The sequence below is a fragment of the Suricata suricatta genome, chromosome 2 (genome assembly GCF_006229205.1).
Source record: "Suricata suricatta isolate VVHF042 chromosome 2, meerkat_22Aug2017_6uvM2_HiC, whole genome shotgun sequence".
NCBI classification, from domain to species: domain Eukaryota; kingdom Metazoa; phylum Chordata; class Mammalia; order Carnivora; family Herpestidae; genus Suricata; species Suricata suricatta.
The window spans coordinates 60,747,524-60,772,392 of record NC_043701.1 but is presented as its reverse complement, the minus strand read 5'-3'; the positions used below and the strand labels follow the sequence as shown (position 1 = coordinate 60,772,392).

At 35.9% G+C, this 24,869-nt stretch overlaps 1 protein-coding gene across 1 annotated transcript in view; it reads right to left on the bottom strand.

Annotated features, from left to right (window-relative positions):
• COG5 (component of oligomeric golgi complex 5) overlaps nt 1-24,869 on the bottom strand; it is a 302,966-nt gene that overhangs the window by 241,596 nt on the left and 36,501 nt on the right. The window contains exon 6 of the mRNA XM_029927167.1: nt 24,062-24,182. Coding sequence (XP_029783027.1) covers nt 24,062-24,182 — 121 coding nt within the window. The remainder of the gene's footprint in view (nt 1-24,061; nt 24,183-24,869) is intronic.

Here is a 24,869-nt window from a genome sequence, read left to right as displayed (position 1 = left end):
GCTTTCAGCTACATGATAAAAGACACCATATAAATATTTCATCACTGTTATTAAATACAGACAATAAGGTACTACTTTTAAATACGGTATTCTTCTGGGGCGCCTGGGTGGCTCAGTCGGTTGAGCATCTGGCTTCAGCTCAGGTCATGATCTCGCAATTCATGGGTTCAAGCCCCGCATCAGACTCTGTGCTGACAGCTAGCTCAGAGCCCGGGGCCTGTCTTCAGATTCTGTGTCCCCCTTTCTCTCTGACCCTCCCCTATTCACACTGTCCCTCTCTCTCTCTCTCTCTCAAAAATAAATAAAACATTAAAAAAAATTTTTAAATACAGTATTCTTCTATCAATACCATTCATATGAAAGCCAATTAACTTCTCCAATTACATAAATGTTTCTAAAAACTTTGTAACATATGTCACAGGATCTAGTAGGCAGATTCACAAAGTGCCTGGATGAAATTGCCAAGCAGCAAGAACTATAAAATCCTAATTACTATCATAAGCAAGTCTGTTATCTTGGAAGCATTAAAAAAAAAAATCATTAAAGCACTTTTAAATGGCCCATTATAAGAGCACTTAACCCTCATCTGCCCAAATTTGAACATTTCATAAAAGGTTTGGGTTGTATAAACTTAACAAAAGTGGTGGCAATAAGACAAGTATGTCAACATCAATATCGCAAGGCAAAATATAAGTACAATTAAGAGTACAAAGAGCAATGGGGCACTAAGGAAGGGGAGCACGTGTACAGCAGTGCCCCTTCATCTGTAGTTCTGCCTTCCGCATTTTCAGTTACTACGGTCAACTGTAGTCCAGAAGCAGATGATCCTCCTTCTGCCTTACCATCAGAAGGCCACTAGTAACCTAACATCACACCACAATGCCCACATCGTTCACCCCACCACGTAGGCATTTAATCATCTCTCATCATCGCAGGAAGAAGATTGGATACAGGACAACAAAGTATTTTGAGAGAGACCACACTCACATAATTTTTATTACCATATGTTGTTACGCTTGTTCCCTTTCTGAATTATTGTTAATCTCTTACTGTGATTAATTTATAAATTAAACTTTATGATAGGTATGGATGTATAGGAAAAGGCACAGTGCATAAAGGGTTCAATACTATCTGTGGTTTCAGGCATCCACTGGGGGGTCTTGGAATGTATCCCCCTACAGAAAAGGGAGGGGGAGACTATTGTACCTGGAAAAACTGCAGAAAGGAAACACCAATTGAAATGAACTTTGACAGCATCTGGGCAACGACAGCTTATCAGGCAGAGATGTGAGCATGAGCAATTACAGAGAGACAAGAAAACAAAGTCTCTAGACCAGGGAACAATTCAATTTGGCTGGCACACAGACTATGAATATGTACACAGGGAGAGACAAAGCTGGAAAATAGGCTATAATCATGTTTTATCAGGCAAAAAAAATTTTAATTTAAACCCAAAGCTCAGTGAAAATCTTTCTAGATTTGACAGTGTGTGACAGCATCTAAATATATACATAGTTACACTTTTCTATCATCACAGTTTAAGCAAGCCCTCAATACTCAGATCACCTTGTCAACCTCTGTCTGACCTGGTCTCACTCACCTCAGGCTCTCATGATTTTGATTTTCTGGTTCCTAAAATACAACTCTGCTCATTTTCATCCCCTGATCACAGAATATCATCCATCAGATACCAGACACTCTTCGGGGAGACTTACAGTACAACACAATATTTAACAGAAAATAATTAAAATCCAGAGGAGAGATGGGGGATGGGTAAAATAGGAGATGGGGATTAAGGAGTGCACATGAGATGAGCACTGGGTGTTGTAGGGAAGTGATGAATCACTGTATTATACACCTGAAACTAATGTAACACTGTAGGTTAACTAGCTAGAATTAAAATAAAAACTTAAAAATAAAGTTAAAAATATTTTTAAAGAAAATAACTACAATTAAAATAGCAGTACTAACCAGTGTTGTTAAATGTAGAGTTAGAGAGATCCCACAAAGTTATCCAAACACACAGCCTTGAAAAATGTCAGCAGAAAATGTAATATACCCAATACAATTTTTTTTTAATTTGAAAGAGGGCACATGTGGGGGGCGAGGGGAGGGAGGGAAAGAATATTAAGCAGGCTCTATGTTCAGCACGGAGCTCAATGCAGGGCTCAATCCCACAACCCTGGGATCATGACCTGAGCCAAATCAAGAGTCAGGCAGTTAATCTACTGAGCCACCCAGGCACCTACTCTTAAATATTTTTTATTCTCCTCCAGGACTCATCTCTAGATTGAAAATCTTTACAGTAGTATTTCAGTATCTTGTTATGAGAAAAAAATACACAATAAATGTACACTGTATGATATGATTTTTGAAAAAAAAGAGCATTTTTGCATGTTACAACAGAACACAACCACAGATGAAGACATGTTCCCAATGTGACCTTTAAAATACCATGCAAATTTGTTCCTTACTTCTATTTCTAAAGAAATAAAACTAAGGAGAGAGCAATATTTGGGGAATCTATTATATGCTAAGCAAGGTGAAAGGCAATCAATAAACTCCGACTCATTAAATCTATCCTACAGCCCTTTGAAACCAAAGAGTGAAGTTCATTTGTTGAAATTCACAGCATTATCATGAGAGATAGAAATGGGATTTAAACCAACATCTAGACAGTTTCAAAGCCTAAATTCTCCTGTCTTTAATTATATAGCAGGAACAATTGATATTTTATGGTATAATTTATGAGGTTTTAAAATCTCTCAAATGTTAGTAAATATTACTTTGATGAAGGAAAACTTTATGAATACTTTGTTGTTCTGGTTATTACATTAAAATATGTAGCCTCTATATACCCATTCAACAAGATTTATTCATAAGTCATTTACCCTCAGTAGAAATCTTCCCAACTAATCCTTTTAGTTTTTATTTTTGCTCAACAGTTACTCTAAAATATCAACTGCATTATTTAATTGTAGGTGGAAAGTCCCTATTGGGTGACTATTCTTAAGTATCAAAGAAACCAACAAGGGGCAACTCAGTCAATTAAGCGTCTGACTCTTGATTTCTGCTCAGGTCATTATCTCATGGTTCCATGAGTTTGAGCCCTGCACCGACAGCACACAGCCTACTTGGGATTCTCTCTGCTGTTCCTCCACTCATGTTTTCTCTCTCTCTCTCTCAAAATAAACATTAAAAAAAATACATTCTCTCAATCCTTTGCCCTCTTTCAAGCAATTACCACAGCTGGAGAAAATCTGGAGAGGCTACTTCTCTCCTTTATCTCCCGAAGAAGAGATCATCATCTCAGATAGCTTTCCTTCCCCAAAGAGTACCTGGATCAAGCTGGAGGATGCAGGTCATCATACAGCACATGCCAAGGAAACACCATTTTATCCCATGAACACTCTTACTCTTCAATCTGTAGGTATGTGTTTTAACCATTTATGCTCTCCACTCCGTCCCAAGATACAATACCTCCTCAAGTCTCTTCCAAACAAAGATTTGGATTCTGTAGATAACTCAATCAATGATCTAATACATCTCCCAAGAAATAATATGACTTCAATTTTCAAACTTCTTTTAGCAATATGACTTTTCCAAACAAATTATTTTACCAACCCCAAATTTATAAATAAGATAAAAGCAGACTACTCTCAATAAAGTTAAACTAAGAGATCAGAGTGAAGAAACTCAATAATCCCTACATCCAAGTACCTAGGACTCCTCAGGACAGTTTAAAATGAACATGATTTTGAACCAATAACCTTAATAGGACACTCTAGAGAAAATATTCTGCTCATGCATTGAGATCCTGACTATTATTCTTACATCTGTTAGCAATTAAGTATACCCATGACTCACAACCAAATTCTACCACATGTCTATAATCAGATCTGGGAAAACATCCTACAAATATCCCAAAGACCAAGAATGGACTTTATCAATCTGCATAACTCTAAAGCAGTCTTAGAAATAAGCACAGAGTAGAGTTTAAAATATATTTACCAGCATAGAACTAAATATATAAATCTAGCTAGAATAAAAATTTTCTTTAATTCCCAAATTATCTGACTATAAGTATCTGTAATATGACTTGAGGCCATTATTTGTTTTTTAAGAGCAACAGGGGGGAAAATGTATCACTAGCCATGATATCAGACGAGTAGGCAGAATATTTTACAAGCTGGACCCATTAGCTGATTACTTTAAAATCACCAGTTAACACTGTGTACCCATGTATCACAAAGTTGTCTGTTCCCTACAAACAAAAATCATATAACTCTGGCACTTCCTTTTTCCATGAGGAAAGACATGATACATGAAAACACTATGGGTGGGTGAGGGCATATTTTACTTTGTTTTGACTCTAATGTCTTTCTAGAACAGACTTTTAAAGATCATTCTCTTTCCTAAAAAACAAATAACTTTCCTTGCAGATAATTGACTTGGTACAGATGCTATATGTATTAGTTTCTTATTTGCTACAAAACAAATTACCACAAACTTAGAGGCTTGAAAACTACTAATTTATTATCTTACAATTCTGGAGGTTAGAAATCCAAAATGGAAGACACTTGGATGGCTCAGTAGGTTAAGCATCTATTTTTTTTTTAATGTTTATTTTCTAGAGAGTGAGTGCGTGTGTGGAGGGGGCAAAGGGAAACAGAGGATCCAAAGTGGGCTCTGCAATGACAGCAGAGAGCCCAATGCAGGGCTCAAATGCATGAACCACAAGATCCTGAGCTTAGATGAAGTCCAGCACTTAACCAACTGAGCCACGCAGGTACCCCAAGCATCTGACACTTGACTTCAGCTCAGGTCATGATCTCATAGTTCATGGGATCAAGCCCAACGTTAGGCTCTGTGCTGACTAACATGAAGCCTGCTTGAGATTCTCAATAATCCAGACAATTCAGAATAGTCTTCCAATCTCAAAGTCCATAACATTAATCACATTTGGAAGGTCCCTTCTGCCATGTAAAGTAACACATTCATAGGACGAGGAAGTGAATGCCTTTAGGAGCCCATTAAGTCTGTGCCTACCACATCATACTTATTAAGCTACTCTTACTTGAAGTCAGGAACCAAACCACAGAGTGTGTCACTATCCTTTGACTAAACTGTATAAATTATTAGGCTCAAAAACATTAGAGTTCAAAATGCTGAGCAACCTTCGTTAAACATGATGACTATCAGGGATAGTTATTATCACTAAATCCTTACTTCTTTTTAAATGGATAAATATCTAAATATCTGGACACAACTTACTCAAGGTTGAATAAACTAAATTTCTACCTTTGGGCTCCCCTTGTTGTTCACTTCATCAATGTCCCACAAATCCTTATCTAGAAGTAAGCCTCCCACAAGGCTAAAGCCATATTGGGAGACACATAGACTTAGCTTAGATTTTCTGGAAAACATAATGTTTTTTATATCACAGAAACAAGAACAAATTTGTCAAAATGGTGTTAAGACCCATGAGTGCAAGGCACAACATCCAGAATCTTAGAATCCCCATGTTAAATATATTCAAAGCCTCAAGAAATGGTACTGCTACTTTAAACTAGTTTAAGCAAAGACAAAGAATAATTTCTATCTGCTCTTTTGAGAGTGAGAATGAGCATGAGCAGGGGGGCGGGGGGCAGAGGTACAGAATGACTTTTAAGCAGGAACCACGCCAAGAGAGGAGCCCGACAGGGATCTCGACCTTATGACCTAAGCCGAGATCAAGAGTCAGATACTTAACTAAGCCAACGAGATGTCCTTCTATGCACTCTTCTAAGAAAAGGAAAGATTTACCTTAGAAAAAAGATTGGTAGAATAATGAACCCATGAACTCATTGACTTCAGCCTGTTAGTAAAAATTTCCACAATACATGTCATCTTTTCAAAACAAAGCAGTAAATTTTAATAATACTCCAAAAGGCAAAGTAATGATAACATAACTTGCCAAAATGTATTGTTCTGTTAGACTCTCTTAAACAGTCTTGTATCCATTCATTATTCGGAATACCTGAGATTTCATATACATAATATTCAGGTCCTGCTTTTATCATCACCCCTAAAGATACATAACTAAAAGCAATGTATGAATTCTCAACCAACGCAGTTTTTTTTTTCAAAGTGATTCAAATTTAAAATGCTTATTCAATTTTATGCACTTTGAGTGCCTAGCAGAAACAGGCAAATGCTTATTAGTCTAGCTTCCATTAATGGCAGAATGAGCTGGTCAGGCATAGTTTCCTGCAGATAATTTCTAAATCTAGATAAACTATATTTCAAAAAACACTATCTGAAGGCAATGAATAGTGACCAAAGGCAGGAACAGACTAGAGAAGGTTTACCTTTGAAATATAGAAAATGCAGTGATTAAGAATTATGACTTTGGGTTGTTGTTGGGTTTGGTTTTTTTTTTTTGCCTCAGGGCACTCAGCATTATTATTACTCCAACCAACATCCCTACTTCCTGTATCCACAGCTCCCACAGCAAAAAAAAAAAAAAAAAAAAAAAAAAAAATACAAGCTTACTGTCAGGAGGTTGCAGAGGACAGGAATCAAGGCAGACATTTTAGCAACAAGTTTCAGGAGAGACATTCTAAAAGCAACAGAGTCACAGAAGGAGCAAGACCCATGTCCCTGGTGCACCACTGAAATACAGATGCAGAGGCAAGATCCACAGGGACAGAGAGTAAGGCACACAAATATCACAGGAGAGGATGCCCTAAAAGACTGGTAAGATATGTTCGTTTACTGCGCTTTATGGTATTCCCCAAACAGCACACAGCTCAAGCAGCAGAAAGCTGTAGCCTTATTAAGTTGAAGCGTCAGAGGACAGAGCTTACAGCTGAGAAGGCAACTGTAAATGTAGGGAAGAAACTCTGAAAGAAAAAAAAAATGCATAGAAAGGTGAGGCCCACAGTCTTAATATCAGCTCTACCAAAATTCCTCATAACAGCTAACTACAGAGGTACAGGGGAGATCCACCAAGCACCAGCATACCAACACAGGACCCATAAGCTGAAAACCTAAGTAGAGACCAAGACAAGAGTATATGGGGGGAAAGAATCTGTACCTTGAGATCAGACATGTTATCTGCCAGCTAAAACAACAAAAACACAAACCTCAGAGAACATAACAAAACCTACAATGACTAAAATGTATTATCCACAATGTCCACTTTTCAATCAAGAATTACCTCAAATGCAAAAAGAAAAAATTACTTCACATGCAAAGAAATGAGTGTATGACCCCATACTCATGGGAGAAAAGAAGGCAGTCAATAAAAATGGACTCAATGAGTGAGCTCATATGTGGGATTTAGTAGACAATGACTTCAAAGAAGCTAATTTCACAGGAATAATTTAATACAAGGTAGACTGTGCTCAAATCAAGATGGATGTTGTAATCCCTAGTGTAAGTCCTACAAAAGTAATGTAAGGAGCCCACAGACAAAATAAAATGGAATATAGCCAAGTATTTGATTAACACAAAACAAAGCAGGAAATGGCAATAAAGAAAAACCCAGGATGAAACCGTTTCACTGGTGAATTCTAGCAACTATTAAAGAATACCGAAACTTCTCAAACTCTTCCAGAACACTGAAGAAGAACACTGCCTGACTCCTTCTATATGTTAGCATTACCCTGAGGCCAAAGACAGGGTAAGAACACTATAGGCCAAAATCCCTTATAAATATAGATGCAAAGATTCTTCAACAATATACTAGCTAAGGCAGCACATTAAAAGGATTATATACTATGACTAGTGGGACTTAATTTTGTAAAGCAGAATACTTCAACTTACAAAAATCAATCAATACTTGACAAAATACAGCAACTATTCTTGATAAAAATCTTCCACAAGGTAGGGATAAATGGAACATACCTCAACATCATAAAGGCCATATACAAAAGACCCACAGCTAATACCATCCTCAATGGGGAAAAACTGAGAACCTTTCCCCTATGTTCGGGAACAAGACAAGGATGTCCACTCTCACCACTACTGCTTATTATACTACTGGAAGTCTTAGCATCAGCAATAAGTCAATAAAAGGAAATTAAAGGCATCCAATTTGGCAAGGAAGAACTCAAACTTTCACTATTTATAGACAACATGATTCTCTATGTACAAAACCCGAAAGACTCCACCAAAAGATTGCTAGAATTAATACATGAATTCAGCAAAGTCACAGGATATAAAATCAACATGCAGGGACACCTGGGTCGCTCATCTGACTTCAGCTCAGGTCATGATCTTGCAGTTCATGGGTTCAAGCCCTGCATCAGGCTCTGTGCTGACAGCTCAGAGCCTGGAGCTTGACTTGGATTCTGTGTCTCCTTCTCTCTCTTCCCCTCACCACTCACACTCGCTCACTCACCCTCTCCCTCTCTCAAAAATAAACAATAAAATTTTTTACATCAACATACAGAAATCTGTTGCATTTCTATACACTAATAATGATGTCTCAGAAAAGAAATCAAGGCATCAATCCCACTTATGACTACACCAAAAACAGTAAGATACCTAGGAATGAAGCTGACTAAAGAGGTAAAGATCTGAAAACTACAGAACACTTAGAAAATGAAGTGGACACAAAGAAATGGAAAAACACTCCATGCTCATGGATTAGAAGAACAAACACTATTAAAATGTCTACACTACCCAAAGCAATCTACACATTTAATGCAATTCCTATCAAAACACCACCAGCATTTTTCACAGAGCTACAACAAATAATCCTAAAATTTGTATGGAATCACAAAAGACCCTGAATAGCCAAAGCGATCCTGAAAAGGAAAAAACTGAAGGCACCACAATTCTGGAATTTAAACTTTATTACAAAGCTCTAGTCATCAAGACAGTCTGGTACTGGCACAAAAAATAGACACACAGAGCAATGGAACAGAAAACCCAGAAATGGACCCGCAACTATACAGTTAACTCATCTTTTAAAAAGCAAGAAAGAATATCCAATGGGAAAAAAGAGTCTCTTCAACAAATGGGGCTGGGAAAACTGGATGGCGACATGCAGAAGAATGAAACTGGACCACTGTCTTACACCATACACAAAATAAATACAAAATGGATGAAAGCGAAGGTGAGACAGGAGACCATCAAAATCCTAGAGGAGAACATAGGCAGCAACCTCTTTGACCTTGGCCAAAGCAACTTTTTACCCAACATGTCACCAAAGGCAAGAAAAACAAAAGCAACATTAACTCTTGGGACTTCATCAAGATAAAAAGCTTCTGCACAGCAAAGGAAACAATCAACAAAACTAAAATCTTTAAAGAACTTATCAAATTGAACACTCAAAAAATAAATAATCTAGCTAAGGAATGGGAAGAAGAGGGATGCCTGGGTGGCTCAGTTGGTTAAGCATTGACTTTGGCTCAGGTCATAATCTCACGGTTCAGTTTGTGGGTTTTAAGTCCCATGTTGGGCTCTATACTGACAGCTCTGAGCCTGAAGCCTGCTTTGGATTCTGTCTCCCTCACTCTCTGCCCCTCCCTCACTTGAATGCACTCTCTCAATAATAAACACTTAAAACAAAGAAATAGGAAGAAGACATGCACAGACACTTTTCCAAAGAAGACATCCAGAGGGCTAACAAACATGGGAAAAGATGCTCAACATCACTCATCATCAGAGAAATACAAATCAAAACCATGATGAGATACCACCTCACACCTAACAGAATGGCTAAAATTAACTACACAAGAAATGGTAACTGTTGGCGAGGATGCTGAGAAAAGGGAACCCTCTTGCACTGCTGGTAAGAATGCAATCTGGTGCAGTCACTCTGGAGAACAGTATAGAGGTTTCTCAAGAAAGTAAAAATAGAACCACCCTAAGATCCAGCAATTGCACTATTAGGTATTTACCCAAAGGATACAAAAATACAGATTCAAATGCACCCCAATGTTTGTAGCAATATTATCAACAATAGCCAAACTATGAAGAGAGCCCAAATGTTCTTCAAATAATGAATGGATAAAGAAGATATGGTGTATACACACACACACACACTCAATGGAATATTAGCCATCAAAAAAAATGAAATCTTGCCACTTGCCATGACTTGGGTGGGGCTGGAATGTATTATGCTAGGCAAAATAAGTCAAAGACAGACAAATATCATGTGATTTCACTCATATGTGGAATTCAAGAAAAAGAACAGATGACCATAAGGGAAGATGGGAGAGGAAAGGTGGTGGTGGGGGTAAAAGAAGAGTGCAAAACAAACCATAAGAGACTTTTTTTCTTTTTAATATTTTTATTAAATATTATATAGAAATTTAAACAGTGTGAGTGGAGGAGGGACAGAGAGAGAGGAGACACAGGATCCAAAGCAGGTCCAGACTCTGAGCTGTCAGCACAAAGCCTGATGCGGGGCTAAAACTCACTAACCATGACATCATAACCTGAGCCAAAGTCAGACACTTAACTGACTGAGCCCCCTAGGTGCCTCAAACCACACAAGACTCTTAATGACAGAGAACAAACTATGGGTTAGTGGAAAAAAGTAGGGGTACCTGGGTGGCTCAATCAGTGGACCATCCAACCCCGTCTCAGGTAATGATCTCATGGTTCATGAGTTCGAGTCCCACATCGGGCTTGCTGCTATCAGCACAGAGCCTACTTTGGAGCTTCTGTCTCCATCTCACTGCCCCTGCCCCACTGGTGCTCGCTCTCTCTCTCTCAAAACTAAATAAAACATTAAAAATTTAAAAAAATAAGGTATACAAAATGGGAAATAAATACAAAAATAGACTCAAAATCATTAGTAATCATGTAAATACAAACTCAAATCACAAAGAGATACCACTGCAAATCTATTAGACTGCCTAAAATTAAAATGATTCACAATGCCATGCATTGAAGGATTTAAAGCGAATGGGACACTCATGCACTGCTAATGAAAATGTACAATGTACAACCATTCTGGAAAATAGTATAGCAAACTTTAAGAAGTTAGTCATAATACAGATAACTCAGGAATTCCAAAACCCTTGAAATTATTTGTTCATAAGAACTTTATTCACAACAGTCAAAAGATGAAAACCAGCCAAATACACCTCAGAGGGGAAAGGATAAACACATTGTAGCATATACATGCAGTGGAATACTACTCATCAAAGGAGTATATACATTATTGGACTACAAATATATGAAGTTCAAGAAAGGGCAAAATGATCGCTTCTCGGCCTTTTGGCTAAGATCTAGTGAAGAAAGGGCAAAATGAAATCTCCAGTAACCAAAAGTTTGGGTTGGAAGTGGGAAGACTGACTTGTTTAGGTACCAGACAACTTTTCGGGTTGATGAAAATGTTGTGTATCTTGACTGCATGGTGACTGTACCAATGTATACACATCTCATCATAGTGTACAGTTCAAATGGGTGCATTTTATTGCATATAAATCATATCCCAAAAAAGGTGTTTTTTTATAAATGAATTTAAATCCATCCATTTTTTGATATTTCCCCAATTAGGAATACCCACCCCACTCTCAATATAACTCTGGTGCCCAAGTTCTTCTTCTAGTTCTTCAATCAAATCCATCATTAGTCCAGCTCCACTTGGAAAGTAAGGGACAATGCCTAAGGCACAACAAAAATTGTACTTAAAAAAAAGAAAGGAAGAGGAAAGAGTGGGTGAGAAGATAGGAAAGAGGGAAAAATGGAAAAGGGAGGACATGAAGAGAGAAATAATGAGAGAAGAGAAATGAAAAAAAGGAGATACTCTGATGAGATTGTATGTATGAACATACAGGTTATAAAAATGATACCAATATAAAGTATTAGTATTAAAATCCAGAAAAGTTAAAAAAAAAGTGTGTGAAATGAGAGAACTAGATGAAATAGCAAAGAGATCCAGTGTCTGTTTATTAGTTGTAAATAGGCAAGTAGTAGGTCTCAAAGTCAAAGTTTAGATATAGGGATAGTACCTAGTCACCACCTATACTTCACCACCTATACTATACTTTTCATCAGCATTTATTTGCAAAGAAAACCTTTTCAAAAAGTTTGGAACTTTCCAGTTCACTTCCTTCAAATCTCCTTAGCCCAAAGGAGATCACATGTCTAACCAATTACAGGAAAGAATGAAACTACTAAGACAACCATGATCTAAACCCCAGAGGAAGGGAATAGCCCTTCCCTAAGCCCAGGGTTACTAATATGAAAACACAAAACTTGGAATCTGCCAGAAAGGAAGAAGAGAGGGAGAAAGGATTTTGGAAGACAATCAGTAATGAGTATACACTAATTACACTGAGTATAGATCCATATGTTTTGGAAACAAACTAAAATGTAAGAGTTGGCATCCTGTTTTGAAAAATAAAGATCCTATCTAATCATTCTCTCCTGAAGCAGATGGAGAAGGTTTTCAGGAATAGTTGTTAACATATTCAGCATTCTCCTCAAACAGCAGCTCTGGATCAATTTGAGATGTTAAAAAACCGGTTCTCCGTATGTTTGCACTCATAGGTCTAACAGAAGAACAGGAGAAACCTGATGGAGGACCTTGAGGAGGGGAAGGGGGAAGACAGTTGGGGAGAGAGAGGGATGCAAAACCTGAGAGACTATTAAAGACTGAAAAGGAACCCAATGGAGGGTTGAAGGGGGAAGGGGGAGGGGAGATGGTGCTAATGGAGGAGGGCACTTGTGGGGAAGAGCACTGGGTGTTATATGGAAGCCAATTAGACAATAAACTATTAGAAAATAAAAGCACAAAATAAACTAAACTATATAAAAATTTTTAAAAAAATGTTCTTGAGAGATGCAAGACCATATAATTTAGACGTGGAGATTTTTCAAAGTAGATGTTACCAATCCCTGTAAGTGCTACAGAAAAACTTCATTCATCTCCATGTACAACCTCATTCTGAGTATCATGCCTTTGTACCTACCAGAATAAATTAGCTATAAGATATATCCCTAGCTAACTAACGTGGCCATTTTGAGTTGCTATATGGAATAAACAAACTACATTTTAGAGAATGGTTTGCCAGACAGAATGATATCAGGATTCTTTCCCCAATGTGGAATTATTTTAATATATTGACATATTAACTTTAGTTTTAATATGTAAATACAGATCACCATTTTTATTTGTGATAATAAAACTATATTATCAGCATTACCTTCCATTTAGATACAGTAGAAAAACCTATTTCTGATTCCCTGCCAACAGATTTCAAGTCCGTAACACAGATATTAAAACGAATAAAACTGCAGACTGTTTTACTGGTCTCTCAGAATATCATTCCTGCCTACCTGCCCTGTTGATTACATAGTATTAAAATCCTAAACTTTATAAGTATACCTACAATGATAAATTTATATCAAACCCTTTTAACTTAGCCTATAGATAATTTTATTTTATCAAATCAAGGACTGATAAAAAGATGTTTAAAACAGCTCTACGACTTTTTATAAAGGTATGAAATACAATGGTGATAAAAAAGAGAACATCCCACCTAGTCATTCCATAAAATATCAAACTTTATGACTCCAACACAATTCACTAAGTAGGCTAAATCTATTTTTAAGAAACAGTCAATATAATAATCAGTAAAAGTCAATAAAATAATAAATTTCTATTTCTGAGGCACTGTGTTCATATTCATTTAAAATATTTTGATTTTTATATCAAAATTATTAATGATATAAATACTAGAACAGAAAAGAGGTTGAGAACTATTGGGCCAAGCATCCAAATGGAAAAAAAAAAAACACAGCAAAAAACCTCAGAATCAGGAAATTTAAAAATCTGACACACTGCTAGTCTCAAGAACCTTACAGTAAATAAATCATTCTCAAACACCCATAAATGTTACAGCAAGCGATGACAAACAGTAAGGTATAATACAGAGCTTCCATAAGCACTAACTGACCATATGGAATAAAACATACACCTAGAAATGTTACTGTAACTTTGAAATGTATGAAATATTCTGAAGTTTACAAAAAGTAAGCTGCTGCTTATTTTGTCTAGATACAATCCAACTTCCTTGGTACAATGTGATAAAAGATAAAACCAGTAAAATAGGATCATAGATGCCTTCTAGGTGTCATCTGTCAAATATAAATTTTGGTAACATTAAATTCCTTTAGTTAACAAAAAGACGGTTTATGTATTATTTTAATATGCTTATCTCTTCAACAGGCAAAAACCCATACCTAAGCAGAAGTCCATTATTCTGAACATTTGTATATGAGCACAGCATCACCCCCATCTGAATCCAGTCACATATGTAAGTAATTTAGAGACTACCTAAATCCAACTTCTGAAAATGTTTATCATCACAAGTGATTACAGTGTAGGTTGAAAAATGCATATTGAATTCTCCACGTTGAAGCTGTCACAAAAAACCTACACATGTATTAAATGCATTTAAGAAGTCACCTCAGACCTAATTTAATACTTTAAGTCATATGGCAGATTTACAAATTTTCATATCAGGAGACATTTTAATAAGCTTGAAATAATAAAATTTTCCAAAGTTATCACCAACTACATCATCTTGTAGATATCTCAAGAAACATTCACCATTTCATTATTTATTGGTCACCTGTTAGTGGCAAAGGTTATATAAATCATACTTCTCTCACCTGTGCATAAATCAGAAATGTTTGTCTGTAAGTACAATCCGACTAGATTGGGAAAATATCACAGTTATAGTAAGAACAGCAGTAGATGAAACAACCTTAAATAATCCTTTCCTTCTACATTAAATATTTCACAAAATACTATGACAAATTTTTTAATGTTTGTTTCATTTTGAGGGAGAGAGAGCATGATCGGGGTGGGGGGGTGCGGGCGGGCAGAGAGGGACACACAGAATCCACAGGAGGCTCTAGGCACTGGGCTGTCAGCACAGAGCTTGATGCAGGGCTCGAACCCACAAACCATGAGATCATGACCTGAGCTAAAGTGGATGCTCAACCGGCTGAGACACCCAGGTACCCCTTATGACAAATTTTAAGAATATATTCTCAAAAAAACATGATATTAATGTATCATAGCTTAGCCACAAAATTATAATTAGAAAACCGTAAGCAATAAAAATTAATTTCTACCATATCCAACTGTTTAATTATAACTTAATACTTTATTATACTTTTAAAAAATCTTTAAACAACTCAATAAAGCTTTAATATACAAGTCACTAACATGAATCAACCAACAATCACAACATAAAATACATTAATTATATAAACATGGCATTTATTTTTTTAATTTAAAAAATTTTTCCTTTTTTAGAGACAGAGTGTACAAGAGAGAGGAGGAGAGAGAGAGAGAGAGAGAGAGAATCTTATGCAAGCTCCACACTCAGCATGGAGCCCAATGCAGGACTAGATCCCACAACCCTGATCATGACCTGAGCCATAATCAAGAGTTGGATGCTCAACTGACTGAACCACCCAGATGCACTGAACACGGTATATCTTAAATGTGTTTCATCCTTTCTTTATTTTTCTTAAAGGAACCTGGAAGACCTACCAATGACAGCAATGCCTTTCATAAAGCAATTAAATGCTGCTATAGAGTTTAAGGAAAGGAGTAGAGCACTGGTGGTGACAGCTCTGGAATCACATTTTTACAGATCTACCAGGTCTGGAACCTTAGAAACCACTAAAATGTAAATTCTTATAAATGGCAGAGGAGTTTATGTTTTGTTCACTGATATATGCTTGCTATCAAGAACAGTACATGGTATACTTAGTAGGCATTCAATAAGTACTAGCTTAATGAATGAATAAATTTATCTAAGTCTTACAGTGAGAGACTCACTGGAGCTTTTTTCTTATTAGTTCATGAAAGAAACAGATGAACCAAAATGAAAAAGCTGTCAAGAGAAGAGACTGGTTTCTTCCATGGATGATGATAACAATAATAATAACAGTATCATCATCATCATGTTTTATACTTCATTTCATGTAAGAGCATAACAGAAAAACTACATTTACTCATTTCTTACCATGTTCCTAACAAGCTATAGGGCTTATGTGTATTGAAACCTAATTAATAAATAAATAAATAACAAATCCTGATTTTCATTAAAAAGACTAACAATAAGAGAGCATCCAGGAGGGGTGCCTGGGTGGCTCAGTCGGTTAAGCGTCCGGCTTCGGCTCAGGTCATGATCTCATGGTTCGTGAGTTTGAGCCCCACATAGGGGGATCTGTGCTGACGGCTAGCTCAGAGCCTGGAGCCTGCTTCGGATTCTGTACCTCCCTCTCTCTCTGACCCTCCCCTGCTCATGCTCTGTCTCTGAAGAATAAATAAAAATAAATTTAAAAAATTTTTTTAAAAAAGAGCATCCATGAAATTCTAGTCTGGTTTTATTTTTGTTTGTTTTTTTGTTTTTTGTTTTTTGACAGAGAGACAGAGAGAGCAAGAAAGGGGAAGAGAGAGGTGGAGGGAGAGAATCCCAAGCAGGCTCTGCACTGACAGTGCAGAACCCAAGACTGCTTGAGTTCAAGAGGACACGGGGCTTGAACCCAAGAACCATGAGATCATGACCCGAGTTGAAATCAAGAGTCAGATGTTGAACTGGATGAGCCACCCAGGTGCTCCTGCTTACATTTTTATGTAAAATTTTTTTTCTCCTTCAATCACTTTATCTAGAACATGTAAAAAACAATTAGGTAGTAAAAAATTTCTAACTACCTAGAAATAGTTATCATAAGACACAATGTATAGGGTGTACATATATTATTTTAAAACTAAAAACTTTGAAAATATAAAAACAGACTAGATCAAATGAGGAGACATTATATTTCTGTTTGGAAAGCATCCATACTACAAAAACATACAAAGTTTATCATATTAACCTACAAATATGAATTATCTAAATACTAACAAGTTTGTTTAATAAGTGGGATTAGTTGAAAATTATTCTGAAATTCAAGAGACCAAAGGCATGACTGAATTTCAGGAAAGACACAAACTGTACTCAATGAGATAGAATTTTAATTGGAAACAGGAACCTAATCATCTTTATTATATCCTACTTGGATAAAACTGTGTAAAATAAATAGGGACAGTCAACAACATGAAGCATAAAAGAAAAAATAAAACCTTAAGAGTCAAGAGATTGGCAGTGATCAAATAGAGGGTTCCTCCTGACAGCACTCCACGTAAAGTAAGCACATTATCAATCAGAAGGTGTAACAGGCATCAAGATTATCATACTTGGTAATAAATATCTTAATATCTTAATCATACAACCAGCTTCCCTTGACCTAACTCAAATTCTACCAACAAGTTTCTGATTACAAATTTATTTTTCCATTGACTCTCTCCAGGGAGAAAATTATATGTGTTCAGCCCAAAGAATAGCACATATCTCATTGCATATTAATGAACAGTCTTCTGGATAATAAAACAGTGTCTCATGAACTTGGTTAATATGAAGGGGAAAATGAAGTATTAAAATGGATTTACAGACTCAAGAACATTTTAGAAGATGAGTTGTCATTATGGTTTGTGAGAGCTCGATCCACCCCTACCCATTTATGAATCCCATACTCTATTTCTTCCCAAAAGCTGTGAAAAGAATGTCTATCAATGGCAGGAGGAGAAGAAATCACAAATCATCTCTGCCTCAAAGACTCACAAAAAGCTGGGCTACTATAGGAAACCCCTAAGGGTCATCCCTTTTTTACTTGTCTCTGATCTGTTGTTCATTCTTATTATGTATTTTTGTAAGTCAAATTAATGCCTTCTTTAGAACAAGTCAGACAATAAAATATCCATAAACAATTATTAATTCAATCCTCACAGTTGGTAAAATAAGGTTTCTAAGCCAGGAAAAGTGAGAAATTAACCCTGAATTGTGGTAACTTCGCAATGTAAATATCGGCTCTTGGTAGTCATGACTCTCAAAAACGTCTAGTAAATTTTATAAAATTAAGAGTTTCAATTTTTTTTAACTTTCAAAAGCAAAGGTCTAATACAAATAAGGAGAAATAAAATGTAAGGAATCGAAATGAAAACACAAGTAGAGAGGAACTAGGTTCAAAATGAGTTTCTCAATGAGCCCAAGTAAACTACTATACTGTTTACCTAAATTCAAAATAATACAGATTTACATCTCCCATGTTCTCTCTACACTTAAATATTCTAACCCAACAGTATCCAACAGATTTTAACATATGATAACACTGAAGAGAAGAGTACACTAAACTCCTCACCAATGACTCTATAATTGATAGGTCGAGGTGTCTATATCCTGAGTAGAACGCCTCATAATATTCCCAAGGAGAAGCTGCAAAGTGCTAAGGTGGATTGTGGAAATATAGCACTTTCTGGTTCCACCACTACAGCTTCAATTCAACATAGAAAAAGTACAAATGCATCCCATGGAATAAAAAATGTTATTCAACCTGATCTCACTATACTGATATTACAAGAACCTTTTCAATAGTTCTACTCTTAAATGATTTCAAACACTAATTTTTTTATATAGTTTATTACCAAGTTGGTTTCCATATAACACCCAGTGCTCTTTCCCACAAGTGCCCCTCTCTATGACCATAAACACTAATTTTTAAAAAGGTGCCTTCCTCTGGTTCAGAATGACAGCTTACCAAACTGCTCAAAAAGTTCTAAGAAAGGGTGTTTGGGTGGCTTATTCAGTTAGGCCTCTGACTTCAGTTCAGGTCATGATCTCAAGATCATGAAATCAAGCTCTACATAGGGCTCTGTGCTGGCAGTGCAGAGCCTGCTTGAGATTCTCCCTCTCTGCCTCTCCCCTGCTCTGTCTCTCAAAGTAAACAAATATTTTTTTAAAGTTATGAAAAGATATCAAGCTTATGAATTATGTAGAGACTCTGCTTTGATGGGCTAACAACAATTTTAAAACATAGTTGGTAACAGTATCAAAAATATACTTTTGGGGCGCCTGGGTGGCTCAATCGGTTAGGCCTCCGACTTCAGCTCAGGTCAGATCTCACATTCGTGGGTTCGAGCCCCGCGTCAGGCTCTGTGCTGACAGCTAGCTCAGAGCCTGGAGCCTGCTTCTGGTTCTGCGTCTCCTTCTCTCTCTGCCCCTCCCCCTCTCATGCTCTGTCTCTCTCTGTACCAAAAATAAATAAAACATCAAAAAAATTAAAAATATATATATATATACTTTTAAGTATCTTATCTTACTACTGTTCCAAAAAATGTTACCAATTTTTTAAATTGTTTTTAATGTTTATTTATTTTTGAGAGACAGAGAGAGCATGAACACAGGTGGGGCAGAGAGAGGGAGACACAGAATTGGAAGCAGGTTCCAGGCTCCAAGATGTCAGCACAGAGCCTACGCAGGGCTTGAACTTGCAAATCGCAAAATCATGACCTGAGTCAAAGTAAGATGCCCAACCGACTGAGCCACCAAGGTGCTCCAAATGTTACCAACTTATAGTAAGGCCCGTCCATCTAAATTTGCATCTAGTCTAAAGATTCTTCTTGAAGAGAAGTAATAAATCAATATGATACAATTTAATCCTGAAGCTTATATTAAGTAGATTTTATAATCATTAGATAATCGTCTGCATGAAAAGTTACAAGTATGTCTGCACTAAAATCATTTTGCTTATTCTCTGTCAGTAAGACACTAATATAATTTTATTTCCCTAATGCCTAATGATACTGAGCACCTTATATGCCTACCTGCCATTCATGGGGTTTGTTTTTTGTTTTGTTTTTTGTGAAGTATCCATACAAATCTTTCACCTATGTCTTCACTGCATTGTCTGTGTTCTCACCATCATTCTAGAGATTTCTAAATATTCTGGACACTAGTCCTTGACCAAATATATATTTTGCATTCATTTTCTCCCTGTCGTGGCTTGCCTTTCCATTCCTCTACCAGTACCATTCAAAGAACAAGTTTTAAATTTTGATAAAATTTAATTTACCAGTTTTTGTGTGAACTGTGCTTTGAGTGATATATCTAAGAAATTATTTTCTAATTCAAAGTCACAGTAATGCTCTCTTGTGTTTCCTTCTAAATTTTCTATAGCTTTACATTTTACATTTAAGGCTGTGATCCATCTTCAGTTAATTTTTTTATATGAAGCAAGGTATGAACACAAGTTCACTGTCTTACATATGGACATCCAATTGTGCCAACACCATCTGTTGAAAAGACTACCTGTTTTGTTGTTCATAGGAGTGTGGGTCTATTTCTGGCTCACTATTCTGTTCAATGATCTATTTGTCTATTGTTTTGTCTTATTTACTATAAATTTTTTAAGAAGTCTTCAAATCAAGTAGGGTTAATTCTCCAACTTTGTTTTCTTTTAAAAACTTTATCTATCTGAATCCATTGCATTTCCATATGAATTTTAAAATCAGTTTGTCAATTTATAAATAAAAGCTTGTTGGGATTCAGATTATAATCATATTGGATCCATGTAGATCAATTTAGGGAAAATGGACATCTTACGCAGTATTAAGTCTTTGATTTCACAGACAGTTGATTTATTAATGTAGGTCTTCTTTTATTGTTCACAACATTTTCTAGTTCTCAGTCTATAGGTCATATGAATCTTTTGTCAAATTCAACCTGTTTCATATTTTTGATGCTATTATAAGTGATATTTTTTGAATTTCAATTTCTAATTGCTTCTTAACAGAAGAGTATTTGGAAATAAAACTAATTTTTATAATAATCTTATATCCTGAAATCTTGCTTATCCCTTTACTAGTTCTAGTAAATTTTTTGTAAACGCAAAACAAAGTACCACTACATACCAATCAGAATGGTTAAAAACAACAAGACTTACTATAACAAGTGTTGGCATGTGGAGGAAGTAGAATCTTCACACACTACTTGTAGAAAGTAAAATTTTACAACTACTTTGAAAATACCTTGGCGATGTCTTCAAAAGTTAAACACACATCTACCATATGATCTAAACATTCCACTCCTACATATTTATTGAAAAGAAATGAAAGCATATGTCCATACAAAGATTTCTATATATGAAGGTTCACTGCAGCTTAATTTGTTACAACCAAAAACTACAATGCAAATTTCCCATCACCAGATGAATGGATAAACCAACTGTGGGATACTTATATGATGTAATACTACTCAGAAATAAAAAGGAATGAGCTATTGATATATACAACATTGATAAATCTAAAAATTAAGCTCACTGAAAGATGCCACAGAAACACATACAAACTATGATTTCATTTCTATAAAATTATCTGAAGTGCCAAGTAATCTATAGTGACAGAAAGAAGTTCAATAAATGCCTGAGGAACAACTGCCAAGGGGCATGAGGAAACTTTTGGGAGTGATAGTTATGTTCTTTCCCTTGATATTGATGACGTTTCATGTCAAAACTTACCAAACTGTACATTTTCAATACATACAGTTTATTGTATGTCACCTAGACCTCAATTTAGAAAAATAAAAGGTACCAGTAGAAGATAATTGTCACCAGGTACCAGAATATACTTTTTAAATTGATATGTAATTCATAAGACACAAAAATCCAACCTTTTAAAGTGCACAATTCAGTGGCTTTTCTGTAATTGATGAGGTTGTGCAACAATCACTATTTAATTCCAGGACATTTTCATCACCCCAAAGAGAAATCTGTACCCATTAGCAGTCACTCCATGCTCCTTCTAGTCCCTCAAAATACACTGAATTTCTAGATAACAATGAATTTCATCTGGTCTCTGCAATTCAACCCCCAAGACCTTTTAAGAGATTAGTTTTAAGTTAATTTCAATGGCCTGTAAACACTGCTAGTCTTCATCATTTTATTCTTTCTAATGAGAATCAGAACAGTACTGATACAGACACTAATAATTTCAGAGATGTTCCAATCATTAAATATCATTTAGTATGTATGTGTAATTGTAATATTGATGCCAAGTTATTACTTTTATTAAAATTCTAATTCCAAACGTAGAAACTTTATCTTCCTCTTGGCTTCTCCTTATTATCAATGCCAAGGTTGGCCAAGCCTGAGCTACAGTGGTGAATGAAGAGATAATGCCTTTGCAAATTCTGAATGGTACATAATCTGCGAAGCTTTAAGAATTTAAATTAACACAATCCATTTTGAGAGAATTCCACTGTGAATGATACTTTCTCAACAACTGCTCATCATTTAATATTTATAAAACTCTGGGTAAAGCTAACACCTCATTGGAAGAATATGGGTTTATACTCTACATTGAACCAACTCAGAACATTATGATTGATACTTATGTATGTTTTTTTAAAAACAAGCCATCAGCATTTGTATTATAGCATTTGTTGTTTCTAGAAAAAGTGATAATCATAATCAAAATCTAGCAATTTATAATTATGGAACAGTGTCAGTGGTGACAAATATACGTAATAAGCCTTGAATTAACTTGTGCCTGTTTTTAATGATTCTATTATCCTCAGATTATTTTTGGAGCAAAAAAAATTAAATGTGATAAAGCAAAAAATAAAAGCTGATACTAGAATTTTACACTCCTACATTTAGCACATACTATGAAAAAAACACTCAAGCATTACTCATTGATTAAAAATTAACTTTTTAACAGACTCTTAACTATTGAGAACTCATGGTTACCACAGGAGAGGTGGGGAGACAGGAAGAATTAAATAGATGATGGGGATTAAGGAGCACTTGTCATGATGAGCACCAGGTGATGTACGGAATTGTTAAATCACTGTACTATACACCTGAAACTAATGTAACACTGCGTTAACTGTTCAGAAACTCAAAAAATTTTTTAAATTTTAATAAATAAACATTAAGTTCTTAAACAATGTATTCCAAGCATATTAAATCACAAGTTAAATATATTTCCAATGATGTGTCTAAACAATGCATTCAGGCATTAAAAATTGAAATGTTGAAGTATGATTTATCAAGGATGCTGTATTTCTTTAGTAAAAAATATGGAATGAGCACTACAACATGACTATGTAATTGAAATACCAAAGATAGAACATTTCAAAAATGACACGTAATGCATATCTTTCTGACATTATTTTCAAAGCACACCACCAAGAATTGGATATCATCAAAGACCTCCAAACCTACAAAGGCACAGAATCACTAAACACATCCACTTCAGAAAAATTACAGGGCACCCAATGAAAAGAAGAAAACAACAAAGCCTCATTAAAATGAAGGTGCTAGTTCTACTAAATTCAAAATTTTGCCTGAAATATTAGGAAGTATATCACCGTGGACCTTGCAGCTTATTAGCAGTCCAAACCATCAGTGCTAAACCCTTGAATGTCAAGTGTCTGTTCTAAATGCTTGAAACAAGAATGAGCATATCAAGGAATGAATTCAGTAAATTTTCTAGGCATGATGCCAACACAGGCTCTGTCACCTAAAAAACAGCATTTATTCTACAGAACTGAAAATTAAGTTCACATGAAAACCTGTACACAAATGTTTATAGTAGCTCTCTTCATCATTACCAAAAACTAGAAACAACATAAATCTCCTTCCATCAGCCAATCAATACTGTGGTACAACCACACAGTGACATTCCAACAAACACCAAGTTACAAACTATGGTATATACAAAAACTCAGATGAATCTCAGGGGCATTATGCTGAGTACAAAACACTAGCCTCAAAATGTCACATAATTTAGATTTCTATTTATGTGACATTCTCCTAAAAAGAAAACTAAACTGATGGAAAACTAATGGTTGCCAAAAATAGAGGTGGTCAGGTGTGACCATAAAGGAAATTTTGTGGGTGATGGAACTTATTCTATATCATGACTGTACTGGCAGTTATGTGAATCTATACATGTATTAAAATTCACATGCCTGTATACCAAAAATAAATAAAAAGGCCAATTTTACCATAAGAATTTTAAAAATAAACAGCAACTTTAAGAAATAAATTGATTATATTCACCCATTTTGAAAAGTGTGACAATGTTATATATGGCAAATTATTAAATAATTTTGTTCAATAATATTTGTGCCGGGTGATAACAACAGTCAACAAATCAAGTGACTGAAAAATCTTAAAAACTCTAATTTTTAACCAAAAAGGAACTTACCAAGTTCATTAAGACTCTGAGCAGCTTTTGTTATCTCTCTGCTTCCTCCTTGCAGTTGTCCTTGGAGTCTCTGAGAGAGATACAAGATGCGAACTATCCTCCGAAGCAAATCACAGGCAACCTGTGCAAATGTCACAATGCTAAATCAGTCAATCCATGAAGTGTCATTACTATTATGATGTGAATCTCTCCATTCTTTCCATATGCTAAAGGTTCCTTCATGTCTTTTGTTTTCTACCCATCAGAAACCTAAAAAAATCACAAGGCTTGGAAAGCATCATTTTAAAATAAACTCCAACTTATCCTACAAGAAGAACGCTGGAACTCTTTCCTCAATCCTCAAGTGGTTTTAGTCTCTAGGCCAGTGGTTCTCAGTCTTCATATTAAATTCAAATTCAAGAAGTTCCAGAATCTCTAGAAGTGAATACTAACCACTTGTATTTTTTTTTTTAAATGTTCATTTATTTTTGAGAGAAAGAGAGGCAGAGTGTGAGCAGCATAGGAACAGAGAGAAAGAGGGAGACAAAGAATCCAAAGCAGGCTCCAGGCTCTGAGCTGTCAGAACAGAGTCCGACGTAGGACTCAAACTCACCAACCACTAGATCATGACCTGAGCCGAAGTCGGACACTTAACCGACTGAGCCATCCAGGTGTCCCATCTGTCTTTTTTTAAGTTTATTTATTTTGAGTAAGTGAGCACAGTGGGTAAGGGGCAGAGAGAAAGACTCCAAGCAGGCTCCATGCTGTCAGCGAGGACGTGGGGCTCCATCCCATGAACCATGAGATCAGGGCCCCAGCCGAAATAAGA